Source organism: Nyctereutes procyonoides, unplaced genomic scaffold, assembly GCF_905146905.1.
Source record: "Nyctereutes procyonoides isolate TBG_1078 unplaced genomic scaffold, NYPRO_anot_genome, whole genome shotgun sequence".
Classification (NCBI taxonomy): Eukaryota; Metazoa; Chordata; class Mammalia; order Carnivora; family Canidae; genus Nyctereutes; species Nyctereutes procyonoides.
In genome coordinates this window covers 44,754,012-44,772,148 of record NW_026575024.1, presented here as the reverse complement: position 1 = coordinate 44,772,148, position 18,137 = coordinate 44,754,012, and the positions used below count along the sequence as shown (strand labels likewise).

Below are 18,137 nucleotides of genomic sequence, written 5' to 3'. Positions count from 1 at the left end.
AGTTCCTGATGCCATCAGGGAGCCACCCTACCACACCTGAATTGCTTTTCTCCAAATATTTTTAATGAGAAAGAAAGAAAGAAAGAAAGAAAGAAGAAAGAAAGAAAGAAAGAAGAAAGAAAGAAAGAAAGAAAGAAGAAAGAAAGAAGAAGAAAGAAAGAAGAAAGAAAGAAAGAAAGAAAGAAAAGAAAGAAGAAAGAAAGAAAGAAAGAAGAAAGAAAGAAAGGTAGTCTGTGTTGTAAAGACTTTAAAAGCCACCAAGTATAATTCCCAAATCACAACTGTGAGTGAAGGAGGGTGGGAGGAGAAAAAGAGAGGAAGGGACAGAGAAAGAGAAAGAGAAGAGAGAGACAGGGACAATAGTAAAGAACTCAGTTTAGAGCACTCATTTAAATCCCAGTCTGTCATTTTGTCGTCATCTGACCCTAGACAAATCACTTCAGCTTCACTGCACCTTGGCTCCCTCATCCATTAAATGGGGATGCAAGCAGCATGGACCTTACCTTGGAGACTGCAAGAACTATGTGAGTTAACACATGTGGCAGTCCCTCAACCTCTGTCAGGTGTTCCTACTGCCTTAGAAGGCCTGCCATGGCGTGCTCGCTGTCTTGAGGGCAGGACATTCCCCCTTGGAGGAGACCCTGACTCTTAGGAAGTTGTTTCGTAGGATGAATAAGCACTGTATTCCCATTATGTCTGGTGGTCCATCTTCAGTCGGCTTCCCAGGGCCTTGATGTACAAGTCTGATCTGTTTTCTGCATGCACACACCCTTCAAGTATTTGAGGAGTGCCATCCTGAATCCTCACCCCTGTGGCTAAACATCTGGGTGACTGAGAGTCTCTGGATGTGCTTTAGCTTGATTTTTCCCATCTTAAATGTGACTCCAAGAAACAAATACTCCAGGACACCTCTGTTTTTGTGATATGTTCTTTGACATGATCATGTTCAACATGTAACGAGCTCCTCACCTCTGTATTGCTGTCACGAATCGTACCCTTTGTTGACATTAGTATTTTTCTTTCTCTAATTAATTCTGCTTTGTTGGATATAATATTGTTGTTGCTACTGCTGCTGCTGCTTGAATTTGCATTGATACCTTTTTCTGGTGCACTTTTCACTATCATTTCATTTTGAAACCTTGGGTGTCATTTCATTTGGTATTTCTCTTATATTTTGAATTTTGTACAAACACAGAACCTTGCTGTAACAAGCACTAAAACCATGGCATTCCCCATTGTAACTGTTATGTTTCCTAATGCCATTCTGGTTTATACTGTTTAAAGCACTGTGGCTATTTCTTTGTTTTCTTCCCTGGGGTCACACAAATATCCTGTCTTATCTCTTGTGGGGTTCATAGGGTGAATTTACTCATGCTGTTCAAAAGCATTGTTAATCTTATTCTTTCTACATATAAGAAAATTAAATTATTACCTTTGGGTTCCTCTACTTCAGACAATTCTTATTTCTCCCTGGCCACCTCTCTCCCTATTTTCAAACAACTTAGTCTTAATTAGATTAGTCTTAATTAGATTAGATTGGCATTCATTATTACTCATTTTGCATTTATTCTCAGACTTACCAACAGACTTACAAACTTTTAAATAATTATCTTTTAATTTAATAATTAAATAAGTGACCAATGCTTGTCACTTATCTCTTAAACTATCATGAAGTCTTACATTTTCCTTTCTGCCTCATTTATTTGGAGTACACATTACAGAACACAGAAGACCATTCTTCTGAGGCTTTACACACAAAATAACACCTTTTTGCTGTCTTCAAATATACTTTGGTGGGCATATAGTTATTGAATCACCACATTCTCTTCAAAATTCTGTGGCTAGTTTCATGTTCTTATGCTATTTCTTCCTAGAAAGGTAATGTTGAGGTGCCTGTCTTTTTGTTCTTTTTGTGGGGGAAGGTCAGTAGTCTGTTATTTTTTCTCCTGAAATTTGTTCATTTTTTTCCCTACCATTCCCACAGAACCAAAATTTCATCAAAATATAACTGAGAAAATTTTTCTTGATTTTGCCTGGAATGTGCCCAACTGGACAATATGGTGTTTGGGCAAGGAAATTCTTCTCCTAGCATATCTTTGTCTCTATTCCATTTGTCATGGTGTCTTCTTTGAGAAAACCAATGATCAATATACATTGTCTCCATGTTGATCACACCTTCTCATCTCTTCTGCCAAATGTATCCTTTGCCCTTTGCCCTCTGCCTCTGCTCTCCAGGGGAGCTTGGTGGTTTGTCTTCAGCATCTAATATTAGTCAGCAAGTTGATAGGGATTTAATTTCAACCCTTTCTTACCCATCTTCCTTTCCATATAATAATTCTGTGGCCTTCTCAGCTCAGCTTCTACTCTTCAGATGGCTTTAGCCCCCAATTCGGAGCCTAGGTGATCAAATTGTACGGAGGAGGATGAACCATGCCTACAGTGTGTGTGTGTGTGTGTGTGTGTGTGTGTGTGTGTGTGTGCTTGTGTGTGTGAATAATGCATTTTGGAATATTGAGAAGAGTATGCTCTTTTTCTGATTTTTCCAGATGTTGTTCCCTTTCTCTTATTTCACATTATTCTTTTGTTCAAGGAGCATCTTGCTACGCAACAAACTCACACCAAAACAGTGGCTTAAGCAAACACCATTTTATTACTTTTCATGATTTTGTGGGCCAGAAATGTGGGTAGAGTTTGGCTGGGCAATTCCTTCATTCCATCTGTTAACAACAGAGGTCACTTGGTGATATTCAGCTGGTGGAGGGTCCAAGGTGGCTTCACCCATGTGGTGGGTGCTTTGTCAGTGATGGCTTGGATGGCTGGGCTCAGCTGGAGAACCCATGCATGGTATGTCCAATGTGATGATCACAGGGTAGGCAGCTGGACTTCTTACATGGCCTTTCAGGGCTCTAGGAGCCACTGTTGCCACAAACAAGGAGATCCTGCCTGGCCCTTGACTTGCCTCAGAAGTCACACCACATCATTTCCCTTGTACTCATCAATCAAGACAGTCACAAGCCTGCCCAGATTCAAGGGGAACAAATGCAGACCCCATCTCTTGGGATGTTATTTTTCCCCTTTAATCATCCCAAACACAGTGAGGTCTCTTCATCATAGTGCTGCTCTAGGACATTGAGGGTACCTCTCAGCTCTTACATCACAAGAGCCAAAGTGGCATATGCAGTTTTCTTTTTAGCTGTTTGTAGCAGCTCTCACCTGGGCCTGCGCCATTCTGGATGCCCTGCTTTTTTTACCCCACCAAGGACATAATTAGCCTCTGTGGAGACCACATCATATTGCTGACCCACACCAAGATCAACATAACTAACATTCCCAACTCACTCTCTTGCCTGGTGGGATACTCTTGCCCCACCTGCTGGCTTTTAGGGAGCATCAGCCCTTTAAGAGTCCTCGAGAGTTAACAAATTTTTATTCTTCCTCTTGCTGAGAGGACTCAAAACCTGGGACGGGAGGCATCTGTCTGTCTCTCCATGGCTCCCCACAAGCTGTGGAGACCTCAGTTGTAAGCTATTTCAGAGCTTGTGCATGAGCACTGGCATGTGCCCACCAAAAAAACCCCCACCCAATCAGTAGGCATGGTGGGAAGGGGGGTTAGCGGGTACCGAATATGAGCTAGACAAAGCTTCATCTTCCAAAATGGAAAGGTCATAGATACTGTCAGGAGTTGACAGGTCAAAAATGAAACTTCTTTAAATACATTACTTGGAGTTCTTGGGTTAACCCCTAAAGGAACTAACAACAGAAATCCCTCCAAGTGGTTGCCCCTAGAGAAAGGGCTTGGAGGTAGACACAAGCCCCGCAGCAAAGAGTAATCTTTTATTTTGTGCATGGGTTGTCTGATTAAAAACTTAAATGATATGTATTTGAATATCAAAAATATTGCTTAATATTTTAGAATGATTCATGCCATTTAAGGTTCTATTTAGAGGTTAAAGTTTGTGATGATATTTTATAACAGGTTGTCTTCTTGCTTTGGATTTAAGCTTTATTTTCATCATTAAAAATTTTTTATTTAAATCACAAAATTGGGACAAAACCATGGGAGAGTTGAAGAGAAGGAAATAGGAAAATGAATAAGAACTGGAAGCCCTCCCTAGTGAATTCAGCAGCTTTTTTTGTATCACTCTATGTACCTTTAATTTGTATGGTCCTTCTGGAAAAATTAAATTGGAACTCCCTTTATCACTTCTTCATTTCATTTTTCCCGTTGTAAAAAGGGCAAGAGCTTAACGTGCCACAAACTAAAGCTGCAGGGGCAGCTGGACACACATGGGCAGATGCCCGAGGCTCTGGACAGCTGGCTGGGTCTTCCACTCACATTTTCCAAAGTCCACGGTCCCAGGCCGCAGCTGGAATTCAATGGGGCAGGTGGGGAGGAGGGCAATTCAGTGGAGCAGGTGGGGGGGGGCAAACTTAGGGGATGCACAGTGTTTTCTTTCATTTTAATGTTTTTTTTTTTCATTTTAATGTTTAAAAAGAGGAATACTTAACTATCCAAAGAAGATATTCCTCCAGTTTGTGTTTATCCTTTAACCAGAAAAAGAAATCCTTTTCTACACTATGAAAACTGTATTTCTTTAGTAGCAACACTAGAGGCGGTGGCAATAGTAGGAGGAGGAGGAAGAGGTGGAGGAGAACCAGAAGCGATCACTCAGAGGCTGGGCCATACTCAGTGTGGCCCGCTCAGTAGCAGTGCTGGCCCCACATGGAAGCTTGTAAAAGCCACAGTATATGAGCCGCCTCCATCCCTTGCTCAGAACCTGCTTTTAATAAGATGCACAGGGGCTGTGTGTGCACGTTAAGGCTTGAGAAGTACTACTCTAAGGATGAGAGATTCTAGGTCGAATAAATTCACGTCCTGGTTCTTAGCCTTAACTTAGAATCATCTGGGAGTTTTTAAAATGCTGATCACTGGGCTCCATCCCAGAGTAATTAAAACAGGGCCTCTGGCAGGTGGGACCTAGGCATGGGTGTATCTCAAGTGTCAATGTGTAGCCAAGGCTCACAACATTAAGTAAGTGATGCTGGGAGTTGCTAAGCTGTCTGCCCCCACCGCTACCACCTGCTGCCTCCTCCTGGCTGGGCTCTGTAAGGAAAACCTGCCCACATTTCCCCTTGTTAAATCCATGACCATTCACAAAATGGCCTAAGACAGTACCAGATAAAACATGGCAGTGCCTGGGGTGGGGTGGATTACTCCATGCTTGTCAGAAACAAACCCCTATAGGAAGGCCTATCCAGGCTCCTGGAAAACCATGTAATTAAAAGACCCTATCTTTGAGTTACAGAATAAATCTCTTTAAAAAAAAAAAGATTTTATTTATTTGAGGGAGAGAGAACATGCAAGAGAGTACAAGGGGGAAGCAGGCTGCCACCAAGCAGGGAGTCCGGTGCGGGGCTCAGTCCCAGGACCCCAGGATCATGACCCGAGCTGAAGGCAGGTGCTTCACTGACTGAGCCACTCAGGTGTCCCAGTATATCTCCTTTAATTAAAGAAATGCCCTATTTTTGTGAACCACATGAAATACTAATGTGTGTTGCAAAGTACAAATATTAAAAGTCGCTTCCCTAAGACATTGGACAGCTTCTGTTGTTTCCACAATGCTTTCCTCTAATGTGGTTTTAGAATTTAATACAAAGGGAAAGCATGGTCACTGGGTAATCAATCAGTCACATTTCCTAGTTTTATAACTGAGAGACAAAATAAAATAAGGGTTGACAGAAGGTGCACATGTTTGAAATACTTTTGCATGAGCCCGTCACCACCGCCAAATGTTAGCCTCTTGAGGCATAAATTAATTTACCACAAATGCATGCCGGGTTGTGTCTGGATTCTGCTCTGCTGAGCAGTAAGTGTTAGACTTTTGGACAACAGCTTAAAGAATGACATTTCTCCAACTTGCTGTGATTTTTACCCTTGAGCAGAATGTTTTTCTTGGAATGGATTTCCAGGAAAGGTTTTGGACATAATTCTGGTCATGTGTGCAGGCCTTGTGGGTGCTTTTATGAATAGAGTGGCAGCTGTCCCGGTGGGAAGGCTTGCGCTCACCCCCTATAACATGTGCCCCAGTAAACACATTAACTATTAATCACTGAGATTTTGTGTGTGGCCTCACCTGGTACTGCTGCCCGGTGCAGAGGATGAGGTGATCATAGAGCACAATTTCCTCTTTGGAGACCACCACGTGCTTGGCTGCTCGGTCTATGGCAGTCATTCTACCAACCACCACATTGACCCAGGAGCACAGTGACATCGAGGCATAATCTTTATCATTAAAACAGTGGCTGCAGAGAGAAAAGCTCCATCAGTGACATTTGAGCAGCTGACAGTGGGCATTAATTAGACATCTGGTGAGCTAGTGCAAGTCCCCTAGTGGGCCAAGTCTGTGCTCTTGCTGTGAGTTTACCAGGACCTCGGCTAGATTCTGGGGTATTTTTCGTTATGAGACACGTAGTCACAGATTGACATCGTCCCATTAAAGCTAAATCGCTGCACCTGGCATAGGCCGGTCTACACAGGGAGGGCACATGCTCGCAATGCATCTGTGTCTCTGAAATCATTAATATATATACTCTTTCTTCTGCTTCTATTTCATGGTGGGGGTATACTTACTTTAACTGCCAAATTGTCATGTGAACCACAGACTTAAATGGAATAAGGAAGAAGAAAGTGACATTGCTGAGGGTTCCCAAAGGCAGGGGTCAAGGTCCTGAATATTGAGAACCCTTCATATTTGCTAGTGTTCTTTCAAAAAATGACTCATTCTTAGAATTAGCATATGGATTCAGGCCAAAACACCTATACATTTTTAGAATTAGGGAATTACGTTTGCAGCGAGGGTAGTCCCTAGAGACTTTTGGGATTCACTCTGTGGGGCAAAGGTGATTTATGTCTAACTGGTATTTCTGCAAACAGTGCATCCAGGGCGTTCAGGTTTTCTTCTCTGGGTTCCATTTGAGTTTGAGCTTTCTAATGTGAGAAAAGTGGGGTTTTGGTGGCATTGGGTTTGGAGAGTTTTATGAGGGTGGGTTCTAGAATTTTCTGAAAGGTCTGATCTCATGTACATGACTCTTTTTGATCCTGTTCTGAAGACCCAGAGTATAGGGTGACAGAACAATATGTGCTTATTTTTTTTAAATTTATTTATTTGGGAGAGAAAGTGAGAGAGGGAGGGGCAGAGAGAGAGGGAGAGAGACTCTCAAGCAGACTTCACTCTGAGCATGGAGCCTAACATGGGGCTCAATCTAAGGACCCTGAGATCCTGACCTGAATTAGATGCTTAGCTGACTGAACCACTCGGGCACCTCAACACTTAAATCTAAATTTAAATCTAGGCTTTGCTATGCCATGGTCTGTGTCCCTGATTTGTCACCAATGAGACTGCAACCTGGGGACTGCGTGCCCTTTAAATACTTCAGTTTCTTGACCTCTCAACATGAGGTAACTGCCCTCCTCACATGCCTTGATCATCATACATTGTACATCGATTCATCGTACAACATGAAAATGTAAAGATGCTGTTTTGTCAAGTGGGATGCATATGTGAAGGGTATTATTCTAAATAATATTAATGATGCATAATCCTGTTTATGCTCCTTGGAGGGAAAGAGGAATATGAAGTGGTAATGGGAGGACATTTTTTCTTTTTGATCCACACGAGCCTGCTCTCACCACACAAAAAGAATTCTTGTAATGGATGCACATTAGACCCCGTTATAAGGGCCTGTAAAGGGGGCTCTGGGCTTTATATCTCTTCACGAAACAACACTTAAAAGCAAGAACATTTCTTTTTTATAAGAAAAGAAAATCAGGGACTGGCCTGTCACCAGAATATAATAGCAGGATGAAATTCTCTTTCGAAAAACCATTTTTGTAGCTCGACAGGAAAACAGGAAACTTTGCCGATTTCACACATTCATGAGAGGCCCACAAAGGACTGTCCTTATTTGCTACATGGTCTCTTCATAATAGGAATGGTACTGTCAGTCATCCAAGGTGAGGCAAAATTAAATATAGTTAGTGTACAGGGATTAGTCTTATGAGGGTTTGCTCAAAGATAAAAGTTCTCAGGGGAAATTTGGGGAAGGCAAAGACAGTTTTATTTTTAATGACAGCAGGACAGTCATGCTGACAATGTCAGAATGCATATTGCAGAGTTAAAACCTGAAGCTCCATCCAGTGGAACTGGCACTAGGAACAGTGGTTTTCTAGGAACCTTCGGAAGCACTATTTCTCTTGTTACCAAGTGCATTACGTCTGTTACTATATTTGAATGACATCTGTCAGTTTATTATTTTTTTTAATTTATTTATGATAGTCACAGAGAGAGAGAGAGAGAGAGAGAGGCAGAGACACAGGCAGAGGGAGAAGCAGGCTCCATGCACCAGGAGCCTGATGTGGGATTTGATCCCGGGTCTCCAGTATCGCGCCCTGGGCCAAAGGCAGGCGCCAAACTGCTGCGCCACCCAGGGATCCCCATCTGTCAGTTTAAAGTATCACCGTGTAAGTGGTCACTGTCCATTCTGGGTCTTCTTTAATTTACCCATCAGGTAGGTGAAATTAGACACTGGAGGGACGCCTGGGTGGCTCAATGGTTGAACATCTGCCTTCGGCTCAGGGCGTGATCTTGGGGTCCTGGAATCGAGTTCCACATCGGGCTCCCTACAAAGAGCCTGCTTCTCCCTCTGCCTGTGTCTCTGCCTCTCTCTGTGTTTTCATGAATAAATAAATAAAATCTTTTAAAATTTTTTTAAAAAGAAATTAGACATTGGAGACTGTTGATGATATTTTTCCAGAATTATTTCTTAAGCAGAGTTAATGAGCATTGGAATTCTAACATGGCAGGGGCTATCTCATGGCTTGATGACAAGAGAAATATCCCCACTTAAATTCTCTGGAAGAGAGACAAAGAACCAAAGAAGGAACATCAATAAAACTTCATGCTTCTCAAGTGAGCTTGACCCTGACTCAAAAATAATGTGAAAGTTTGTCTTCATAGAACATTCTGGAGACAGGTAATAAGGCGGAGAAAAAAGCAGAAATGCAGGACAGGGAAATTTCTGGAAGGAGACTTATAAACAGAGTGGCCAGCCTGCCCCCACACCCAAGGGTAAGAAGATTTAGGCCAAGACTCTAGGTGCAAAATGACAAGTAAACTCCATGGTAGCGATTACAAGCAGGGTAGAGACATGCACTTCATGAAACCAGAACCCTTCAGAACTGGAAAGAACCTTAGAGGTTTTCATAAAGGATTTATTGTGACACTCCAAAGAAGGAGCATCACAACTAACATTCGTTATTCAGGGTTGAATGTCCAATTAGTCGATTTCTCCTGCTTCCTGTTTCTCCTCTGCTCCCACTGCCTTCCTTTCTGCTGTATCCCGGCATGTCATTAGCACCTCTATAAGATGCTGGACTCAGGTTGGTGGGGGAGCAAGGGGAAGATAAAAAATGCTTGTTCAAAAATTAGTAACAACAATAATCAAAACACTGGTTAAGGCAAAGTTCAAAATTTGTATTTAGAATGAGGAATTTATATTGTTAAATTTATGGATGTCAATGAATTAGTTATTTTTAAACTCCATGAACAGAGATAATTTCCTTGATGGAATAGGAGGACCATTTGAAAGGCAACATCCTGTTTATATTTCATTTTGTGGTTTTTAAGAATTATGATAACACGCGGTCACCCACCCAGAGGCATCTGGGTGTGTTATTCAGTCCTTGTCTATGTTCTGATTGAGAGGACTTTTGCAGATACTTTTGGATGCAACTTTCATCTCTTTGACATTATTTATCGAGCACCTGCTATGTGTCACACACTGCCCCAGATACTGGGGACATGCTGATGAACAAGACAAAAACAAACAAACAACCCTGCCCTTAAAGAGTTTACAGTATGCAGAATATAAAGAATAAACATAATTTTAAAGGGCAAATTTTGTAATATTTAGAAAAATTTCTGTAGCAAGAAAAAAAAAAAACAGATCAGAGGAAGGAGAACTGGAGGGTGTGGGAGTGTGGAAAGTCAACATTAAAGCAAAGACTCCAAGGGGGAGACCTGCCCGCTGTGTTTCAGGAACATCATGGAGGCTATGATGGCTAGAGTGGAGAGAACCAGGGTAACAATGGTAAAAGACAAAGTCAAAGAAGTAAGTAGACAGGGATGGATTTTAGGTTGGAGCATTCTAGAAGCTCCTGTGAGGATGGAAATGTTGTGTTGCTGTGCTGTCTGATATGGCAGCTCCTGGACAAATGTAGCTGTCTGAGCACTTGAAATATGGCTAACCTAATTGAGGAGCCAAATTTTTAATTTCATTTAACTTTACTGTGGTTAAATTAAAATAGCTCCATGTAACTAGTAGCCACCATACTGGACAGTGCAGTTTGAGGCCGTTCAGTAATTGACATGATCTGATTTACATTACGTGGCATTGCTCTGGCTATTGTATTGAGAATGTGAGGGGCAAGGACTGAAGTAGGGCCACCAGGTGACTCTCAACCTAGCCACACACAGATCTCATGCAAATTCACACCAGCAGAAAGTCATTTGCTAGCTGTTCTCTCCAGTAGCATACCTAGCATGGGGACTGACAGAAACCTTTGTCAAGCTGACTAGATTGTTCTCATGAGATGTTAATCAATAAGACCAACATTTCCTGGGAATCCTATAATTTGGAAGACAGGCAGTGATGGAAGGAGACATATACGTGTTGATCCTTTACCCTTTGTCAGAACTTGCTGTCACAACAATATTAACCATAAATAAATAAATAAATAAATAAATAAATAAATAAATAAATACTCTAGCAAGGTTGGCTTATCATACACTTTCCACAGTCAAAAAATCCAAAGCTCAGAGATATGCAATCCCCTTTGGATTAGGGGCATCCATCTGAATCCGCATCCATCTGGCTCAAAACCCATAACTTTTTAACTGTCCTGATGATGTCCTTCAAGACAAATAAAAGTTCATAGTCTGATAAAAGTATTAGGTCAACGTGAGCTGACAAAGGTTCTGCTGGCAAGGAAGCTGCCATTTTTCTCACTGTTTGAAGATCTCTTCATCCTGGATTCTAAAATGAACACCCTAAGAGGGAACAATTTCCTTCTCCCCCCTTGGAAAAATTGGGACATTGTTTCTAGAGGCAGGGAGCCTAATATGCCCATGCTTTGCTACAGGAAATGAAAATTAATGCAAGCTGTGTGATAATGAAATGGCATTTTCTAGAACAAATGTTGACAAATAGTGATTCTACTGGGATGCAAACAATGAAGCTTGCCCAGACCAGCAAGAAGGTGATCAGCCCCACATGACAAAGGGCGGGGGAGGGGTGTGAAACCCACACCCCAGTGAAGTGCCCATCTTTATCTCCCAACTCTGAACCTTCAGGGAGTCACCTGGTCTAATGCAAATATAGTCACCAAGCTTCCCTGCACTGTAATGTCACTCAGAAGCCAAGCGCAGGAGGTAGCTGTGTCAGTAGGCTCCATCCCAGTTGTTTAGAAGAAGGCAGACATGAGCCCATGAATAAAAAATGGCAGCCCAACTCTCCATTCCCTCATTAGCAGGTTTGTGCTCGTATGTTCTAAGTGAGTTTGAACTACAGAAAAGCCTGCCACCCTTCTTTTTCCAGTCTGAAATGTGCTACAGCTGACCCCTGAATAACACAGGTGTGAACTGCACCCACTTATACATGGATTTTTTTCTCCATAAATACAGTACAGTATTATTATTATTTCTCTTCCTTGTGATTTTCTTAACTTTTTTTCTCTAACTTACTTTAAGAATACAGTATATATTACATGTAACATACAAAATAATATTAATCGATTGTTTATGTTATCGGTAAGGCTTCTGGTCAACAGGATATTACTGACTAAGACTTTGGGAGTGAAAAGTTACATGCAGATTTTGGACTGCATGGGGGTCAGCGCCCCTATAACTCCTGTATTTTTCAAGAGTCAACTGTATTTAGCATAAAATGCACATAAATGAGGACATTTGGGCCCCAGAAAGAAAAAGCAATGGAATTCTTACTCGCTCGCTAAAAACTTCCTTTGTTCTGTGCCCAGAAGGTTTTTTCCAGGGAGTCCATGGGTTGAAATCAGGGTGAGATTACTAAACTTCAGGTGAGGGCTAAGGAGAGAGAAGAGAACACATGAAAAGGGAGGTAAAGCTCAACTTAGTGAAAGTTCATTATAATTCCATTCAACCTTATTTCACGTGTCATCCAATTGTTGAACTTTTCTTTTCAGCAACTCTTTTTGCACAAACCTTCCAACCGAACCGACCACTTCAGGGAAAGAAGGAGGATGGCCCTGGAGCAGCTAACTGCAGAAACTTTCAGAAGCTACAACAGACTGTTATGCCAGGCACTATTTCATTTTTTTAAAAAGTTGCTTCTCAGAGTAAAACACAATACAACCCAACATCAGGAGAAAGGAGAAAAACTGAATGTAAATTAATGCAGAGTTTGAATTTCAGACTACTCCTAAGAAGCTGCTTGGGATCACAACCACTAAGGCTAACACTTTCTGAGTGCTTACCATCAAGTGCTTTGTGCGTCCCTCATTGGGTCCTTGAAGCAGCAGTACCACTAGGTCAGTAAAAATATCCCTATTTATTATGTGGAACTGAGGCAAAGTGATCTGCCCAAGACTATACAGCAGGGGAGTCTGGAGGCAGGGCATGAACCAGGCTATCTGGCTCCAGTGTCCACTCACCTAACCTCTGTCTCTATGGCCTTGTAGACACCAAACTGTTGACAAGGATCCAAAAATCATCTAATCCCCATCAGTCAACATTAATTTTATTATTTTCATACATATCTGATACATATGTGTGTATATATATGTATGTATATATTATATGGTACACTTGCACTTACTACAAAAATATATATTATTTTCAAATATATCTAATCTCTCTCTCTCTCTCTCTCTCTCTCTCTCTATATATATATATATATATATATATATATATATATATATAAATTACTCAAATCAGAGTATCACCTAGGAGAAAATTCTAGAAGGTTGCTTTTAGAAGCAAAACTGCTTTATATTTGCATCAGACTTTCCAGGGCCCAAAGCATGTTCATAGGCATTATCATAGAGATTAATCTTCAAGGCAGTTTGTGCCAGGGTCAGGGGGCAGGTTGCTATTATGTGCATTTCATACAGAGGAAAATCAACGAAACACCAGGTAAGTTGTTCATGGTCCCAGAGCTCATGGGCAGCAGGACCAGAAGTGAGAGCTACATGTCTTCCAACCCCCAGCAGTGTCCTCTGAGTCCTGTGAGTGATGTTGGGTGGCACACCCGGAGCACGAAAGCAGAGGCTGCTGGAAAACTGGTGTGCTCAAGACTTGCTCCGTGTTTCCCCTTACATATTAAAATACTACTGCTGCAAATTTTCCCTCCAGCTAAAGTCAGCAAAATTTTGTGGGTGAGTTGATCTTTTCATAGGATGGTGAGAAAGATATTTCTTTCTAAAATCTCTTCTTAGTTCACACCTCCCCTTAAACCAACCAGATGCCACAAAAGAAACCTTTACCAGGTTCGAGAACACCTGCCCTGCTTTTCCATGAGGAAATTGGAAATTTTCCAAATGTGGAAATGCTATCAATTTACTGACAATCTGATAAGTGGCACTAAAAGCAGGAGACTTTTGGTAACAGCACAGGCCAGCAATGTAATACTCAACTGCACCTGACATTTAAAAATAGCTAAATATTATGAAAGGTTGTGCTCTAAAGTCTCGAAGGATGGATGTCATTTAAGAATGAATATTCTTATTTGATACTAAGAAAACCAAGCACATCTTATCCTCTAATAATCAGAATAAAATTTTTTGAATGTGTTCAAATAACATAAAGGTCACAATTAACCCCAGCTACTTAGGGCTGTTGGTCTGCAAATGCATACTAATGACAGGTCGTTAATCTAGTTCCATTTAACGGAAAATGCAAATAATAATACATGCTTATACTCACATGAAGTTAAAATTTATTTTGGCTTTGGTGCCTGTGTGATGGAAATGTGGTTTATGTTGTACTAATAATACCATTATATACTGGCTGTTTTTATAGCTCTATGTGAACAGGCGGCTTAGTAATTATCCAGCTATATCTTTTACTACAAAAACAATCCCTTTGGCACTGAATAATTTGAATGATCTAACAACATGGATCAAATGACTTCTAAATTGCCAAATTGCCACACTGTAATGTCCTGAATTATGCAATTGTGCAATTAAAGACTTCAAAAGATTTTGAGTACAGTACATTTTCTGGATTTTTATCTATAAGGGGACCAGCTTCCCATTTCTTTTCTTCAGCCTTAGCCAAATTCCTTTTGCATTCTTCACTTTGGCTGCTCTGGCCCTTTATCCAGTCTTCAAGGCCATGAATTTAAATTTTCTTTCTTTTTTTTTTTTTACTTTAAATTTTCTTGTTCTCCCTCTAATCTCCTTTCCTCATTCTCAAGTGAGTATGTCTCCCACATCAAAAAGAAGACAGAGACTAGCCACCAGGCATCCACACCCCGTTTCCCTTCTTGTTACCTCCAGTAATATCTACATGAAGCCATGAAGGAGACCCTGGCTAAAAGCTGCAGCCATAGAACCTATGGTCTGGGACAACATTCTCCTAAGGTTCTCTTCTATGGTTGCTTTTTGTACCAGTTCTTCCTCCTTTGCCCATCTTTCCCGGTTCACAAGCTCCCCAGTCTTTGTGCCAGTAACCCGGGCCGTGCTCTCTACTGCCATGACTTCCTCTCGCATATTTGCACTATAACTTCCCTCTGAACTTGACACCCAATTTCCAAATGCCTACAGGTCCTAACGGGTCTGCTTCACAGGCATCCCAAACTCCTTATGTGTCTACACAAAGGTCTTTGGAGCCCTATTCCATTGCTGCTTTATCTCCATGAAAGGCATGACCAACTAACCACGTCTCTAGTTAGAAATCTGAGAGCCAACTTCAGACTACTACCCTCTTTCTCACTTCCCACATTTGGTCACCATGTCATCACTTTTACCTGGTCCACATGTCTTGAATGTGCCACACCGACATTCCCAGGACACATAGCCTTAGCTCACCTTCTTGCCTACCAAAATAGTCGCAGGTGAGTTTCTCTGGCACAAGTCTCTCTCTCTTCTGCCCATCTTCCACATAGTCATTGGAAACCTCTTTTCAAATTAAATCAAATCTCAATCATCCCTGGTTTTAAGTTTCCCTGTTTGCTCACCATTTTGATAGCAGCAAAGCAGAGTGGCTAAGACCATGGGCCCAAGAGTCAGATTGCCTCAGTTGGACCCCAGGCTGCAGGACTTTCTAGCTTCTTGACCTTGGGAAAGTGGCAACTTACTTAACCTCTCTGCAGCTCAGTTTCCTAGTCTGTAAAATGGAATAAAAGAACCTGATGCCTTACAGGGGTGCTGTGAGGATTACATGATAGTATCTGTAAAAATGTTTAGAATATCGCCTGCTACATCTAACGTTTGCAATAAATTACAATTTTAATTAAAATAATTTAAAACATCAAATCCAAATTCATGAGCATAGTATGTAAGGCCTTCATACCAGGGCCTAACCTTACCTCATTAACCATCTTGCTAACCAGTCAAAATTCCCTTTCGTGACTCTTTCATGCCTTTATATGAATGTGTCCATGTTTTCCTCCAACCTTGTATTTTTTTAGTTCATTTTTAATCTGATTCAGAAATATCCAAATATTTAGTTTCTTAAGTTTATAACTATCTAAGAATATTGTTCCAAAATAATAAAGTTTGTAATGTACAATTTTAGTAGGTTTGGCTCTTCCGAAGATGAAATATGAAGACCAAATGTTTAAGGCTTTTAATGCGATGACCAATGAATATTTTAAAAGTTCCTGCAAATAGAACAGTGAGTCACAGGGTACGTCTTGGATTTGGGTACGACGTCAACAAAATGGCAGGAACAGCAGGACCACAGAAAAAACATGGTTCTCAGATCTAATGGTGTTGGCTTCATGTACATAAACAATATCTAACATTATTGTGAACCCTCTGCTCCAAAATCAAAGGTCATGGTGTCGTGGAAAAAAAGAAAAAAGTTCAAGTTAAGTGCTCAAGCCAATGAAACATTAAACAAGTGCACCTGCATTTTTGCAGCAGATAATTCCAGTGGGGATTTTATGTTGCTGTGGATACAAGGGGAAGAACAGCTCAAAGATACTTGTAAAGCAGGGAGGGATTAGAGTATCTAGGGAAATAAGTAAAAGGTATTGCGTTTCATTCCATGCTTCAGGAGGACAGCTACAAAATTAGGTCTAAACATCCTTATCCTTCAAATAAAGAGGGTCACATTGCCAATTTATTGTGAACATGATAAAAGAAACATAAAACTTTTCATGTTGCTTACCCTTCTGGGCAATAGAAAGCTGTCAGCCTGCCAAGTGAATGTTTATTATTTTAATTTTAATTTTTTTCTTGGCATTTTTTTTCTTTTGGCATAGCAAGGGCAACCAAAGCCAATGATTTAATTAACTGCTTTCATTAATGCTTTTATTTGAATAAATAATGTAGAGAGAAAATATCCCACATCAATCTAAATGTTACCATTTAATTTACTAAAATCTTTGTTTTCTGAATTGTTCAAAACAATGACAAAAATATTTGCCAAATTAGAGTAAATCCTAGCTCAAGACAGGTATTTAACCTAACTGCTTATTTAAGTGGTCAAAGAATGACTCCAATCTATTTCAGTCTTAATGATATCACCAATGTCACAAAATTAATGATGAAATGCTATAGATGGAACTTAAAAGTTGGGAGTTATGTGAACTTCCAATACCCAGAGAAAAGTATACGGCAGAACAAGTCAAAATATTTATGGTAAGTTTTTAAGAGAATCTACCAGTTTTTTCCTGAAAAATGTTTTAACTTTATTCAGCAACATCATTTTGTTTAGATCACAAAAGAGATTTTTTTTGACAATGTCCTTGGCTACTTCATTTTTGTTGTGTTGGTAAAAACCCAGCTGCATCCATGGCCACACCTAGCAGTCTGTAATGGCACACTCCGACCTCCAGGGGGAGACCAAAGAAAGAGAGACCCAAAGAGGGTGGGGTCAAGGATTCTGAGCCCTGCTAAAAGTGAGTAGTGTTTATAGGGTGAGGAAGAAGTTTAAAGTTATCTCCCTAACGCTTTTTCTCTCTTCTCTTAGGTGCCATCTTTCATGGCTCCCCTGTTCATGGAAGCCCCAGTAGGAACCAGCATGGGGCCCAGAGAAAAGGACCAAGGAGCAAGTCTTATACCTGCCTGAGTCCAGGCTTGTGTCCTAGGACAACGGATCTAGAATCAACATTGAACCCAGCAATAAGGTCTGGGTGCCTGCCTGGAGTAATATAGGTGCTCTGGAGATTCTCCAGGGACCCATAAGGGGAAATGGGTGGTCCCAGGTAAGGGACTAGGGAGAAGGTCTGGGGACTAGAGGATCTCAGATGAATAGCTTGTGCATCTCTGCATAAAAGTAAACCATAAATCCTTACTGAAAAAATGAAAATGAATGTAATATTTGAAATATTTGAAATGGTCATTGAATGAATAAGAATAAAATTTGGAAGTCCGGGCAGAACAAATGAAATTGAATTTTGCTTTATAATTTATGGGAAATGATTATATATATGAAGTAAAAATGTTCTACATTTATACTTTGAATATATTTTTTATATACATGGGGCACATACAAGATGTAATCCCAAGACAGAAGTCAGAAAATAGCAGCTGGAAAGCCTCTGTACACAAGAGATGGTGAAATATAAGATGCTGATCAATCACTCCTAAGACTGGAATGAAGCATTGTGGGGATTCAAAAGTGAGTGAGATCACTTCTGGAAGTGTGGGGGTGGGGATGAGGATGGGTTTTATGTTTGGGGCAAATGCTGGTGGTTACATACACCATATGGGCAGGTTTCCTCATGCTTGTCATATATCCTCTTGGACCTTTATTCTTGATGGTAATAGTTTATGCATGAAGTGTATGAAATGCTTTCTCCTAGGTCCAATTTAGCATGTAAATACAATGATATGGGGTAATGACTTCAGCTATGTCATTTTTAATAATAAGTTA

At 40.7% G+C, this 18,137-nt stretch overlaps 1 protein-coding gene across 1 annotated transcript in view; it reads right to left on the bottom strand.

Annotated features, from left to right (window-relative positions):
- The window catches only part of CFAP61 (cilia and flagella associated protein 61), a 277,336-nt gene that overhangs the window by 89,526 nt on the left and 169,673 nt on the right, over positions 1–18,137 (bottom strand). The window contains exons 19-20 of the mRNA XM_055306706.1: positions 12,060–12,158; positions 6,135–6,303 (exon numbers count right to left, since the gene is read on the bottom strand). Coding sequence (XP_055162681.1) covers positions 6,135–6,303; positions 12,060–12,158 — 268 coding nt within the window. The remainder of the gene's footprint in view (positions 1–6,134; positions 6,304–12,059; positions 12,159–18,137) is intronic.